At 42.1% G+C, this 2185-nt stretch overlaps 1 protein-coding gene across 1 annotated transcript; it reads left to right on the forward strand.

Moving 5' to 3' along the window:
• Positions 1-1515: 1515 nt before the first annotated feature.
• Positions 1516-1782, forward strand: LOC105942016 (large ribosomal subunit protein eL39-like). Its single transcript, XM_036497719.2, has one exon. The coding sequence runs from the start codon at positions 1576-1578 to the stop codon at positions 1729-1731; it is 156 nt and encodes a 51-aa protein (XP_036353612.1). The 5' UTR covers positions 1516-1575; the 3' UTR covers positions 1732-1782.
• The last annotated feature ends 403 nt before the right edge of the window (positions 1783-2185 follow it).

Consider the following 2185-nt stretch of genomic DNA (forward strand, 5'->3'; position numbering starts at 1 on the left):
TATGAAGATAGGAAAAGGTGCCATGAATCGATTGTAAATGCTTCTGTTCTATTTAAATTGTTACATTACAGACCTTTACGATGAATGGTTCCACCAAGGATAAGTCAATTTAAGAAAAACTAAAAGGACAAAGACAGAAGGAAAAGAAGAAAGGAAGGAAGACCAGTACATTAAGATTCCAGACTCCAGACTTCATGAGATTTAAAAATTTTTTCCCATCCCCAGGAAAAATGATTGTAAGTCAGAAGCAGTTGGCGTTAACAGAGAGGCTGTCATTGCTTTTGGGCTCTGTACCCTGGCCTTGTTAGTCTTATAAATGGCAAGAATGGATTATGTTGGGCTTGTGCCTCATGCTGTAGCCATGAGGTCCTCCCTATCCTCTTTGATGTGGAAGAATTTGTGCCTCCACCTTTTTTGTTTAATGTCTTCAGAGTTCTGCTTGCTGAAGCTTTATTTGAGATCGCAGTTGTTTAACAAGAAAAGAAAATAAGAAAAGATAAATAAGGAGATGTGAGAAAGGAAAAAATATGATGTGTGTCCCTCGTAGTTGGAAGGTTGCCATACCTCATCAGCAAATACAGAGTCAGGAAAGATAGATTTCACCACGCTTCTCTTAAGGTCAAAGGGGTTGAGGTGATCACTCTCACCCGGGTCCTGCGTCTTCGCCCGAGCCCTCTTATTTATCTCTCTCTTTTCTTGAGCCTACATTTAAGCTGCTGTGACAGATTCTTATTCCCAATATTTGAAATCACTTTCAAAATATCATTCATCTCTCCTACCGCCGGTGGTGCTATCTCCACATCCTTGGAGACTAGCCACCTCCCTCCTTTTTTATTTTTATTTTTTATCATTCCCAGCTGCCCGTGTTTGGTTACAAACACCCTGATAATGTTCGTGTTGGTCTCCCACATGTGAAATAACAGATAAGCGTTCCCCCGGCGGTGGGATGCACTCATCTTGTATCCAGATTCCCAGGCACGGAGGTCTCCACTGGCCTCGCAGCCTGCGATTCAGATCTCACTGTCGCAGATACAAGTGCAATTGCCTCTAGAAAACAGTATCCGTGTTCCCATCATTTAACGTGGCTCAGATAGCAGCTAGCATCCTTTCTTGGGGCCCTCCCCTTTGTCCCAGTCTGCACTGGATTTCAAATGTGTCTGCCACCACATGCCCTACTGGTGAGATAAGAATGAAAGTATTAGATGGCATGTTAAATTGGGGAGCGTTTTTCATATTGCTCATACAAATGAGATAACAGCTGCAGGATGGTCTGTTCCGTTCTTGGCAGAACTCCCAAGCGTTGTGCTGCTCGAGTGAGCCTTGCATTTGCTAGGCTTGCTTCCCAGCAGGGTGGGCTCCTGCCTGTGGGTCCCTTTCAGCAGGCCCAAGTGGCTACTCTCCCCTAAGCCTGTCTTCCCTTCCTGCTGGATGTGAATTGAAACGGGAAAAATCCTTTCATTCCCAACTGGATTGGGCTTAACTGAAAGATACTTTGAAAAGTTAGTGGAGTCCGCCTTCTCCCTCCTTTCTTCTTCACTCCACCATCGTGATACGTGGCCTGGAGTCTTCCTCGCCATGACTTCTCACAAGTCCTTCAGAATCAAGAGATTCCTGGCCAAAAAACAAAAACAAAATCGTCCCATTCCCCAATGGATTCGAATGAAAACCGGCGATAAGATCAGGCATAACTCTAAGAGGAGACACTGGAGAAGAACCAAGCTGGGTCTGTGAGGAGCTGTTCTAAAACAGATGGAACACGTATTTTGTGCTGTATCAACATCACTATCTCCTTGCCTATCATCCTATCTCCTATCATCCTTGTAAGGATACCACCATCGTTTGGACAGCTGGACATGTTTGATTGAGACCCCTTAGTAGTGGGTTGGTTCAGTAATAAATATGAGACATTTTTTAAAAAGTTAGTGGAAAATGGAATTAAATGAAGTTTATTTTGGCACAAAAATGGAAAATCATGTATTGTTTTATTCACACTATGCATTTTTCATGAACTTTCATGGTTTCTTCATATAAAAGAGATAATCCATAAACTTCAGCTCTCAAATCCTTTTATTTTTAACTTTTGCTATAACCAGGTGTCAGGTATCACTGTTACTGAATACTTCAAACTGCTTTCAATTTTAATTAGCTAATCTTATTTTAATAAATCAGAGTGATAAAATCACAG

The sequence above is a fragment of the Ochotona princeps genome, chromosome 30, assembly GCF_030435755.1.
Source record: "Ochotona princeps isolate mOchPri1 chromosome 30, mOchPri1.hap1, whole genome shotgun sequence".
Classification (NCBI taxonomy): domain Eukaryota; kingdom Metazoa; phylum Chordata; class Mammalia; order Lagomorpha; family Ochotonidae; genus Ochotona; species Ochotona princeps.

Coding starts and splice junctions, on each gene's coding strand:
- LOC105942016 (XM_036497719.2), top strand. CDS start 1,576: ATGACTTCTCACAAGTCCTTCAGAATCAAGAGATTCCTGGCCAAAAAA.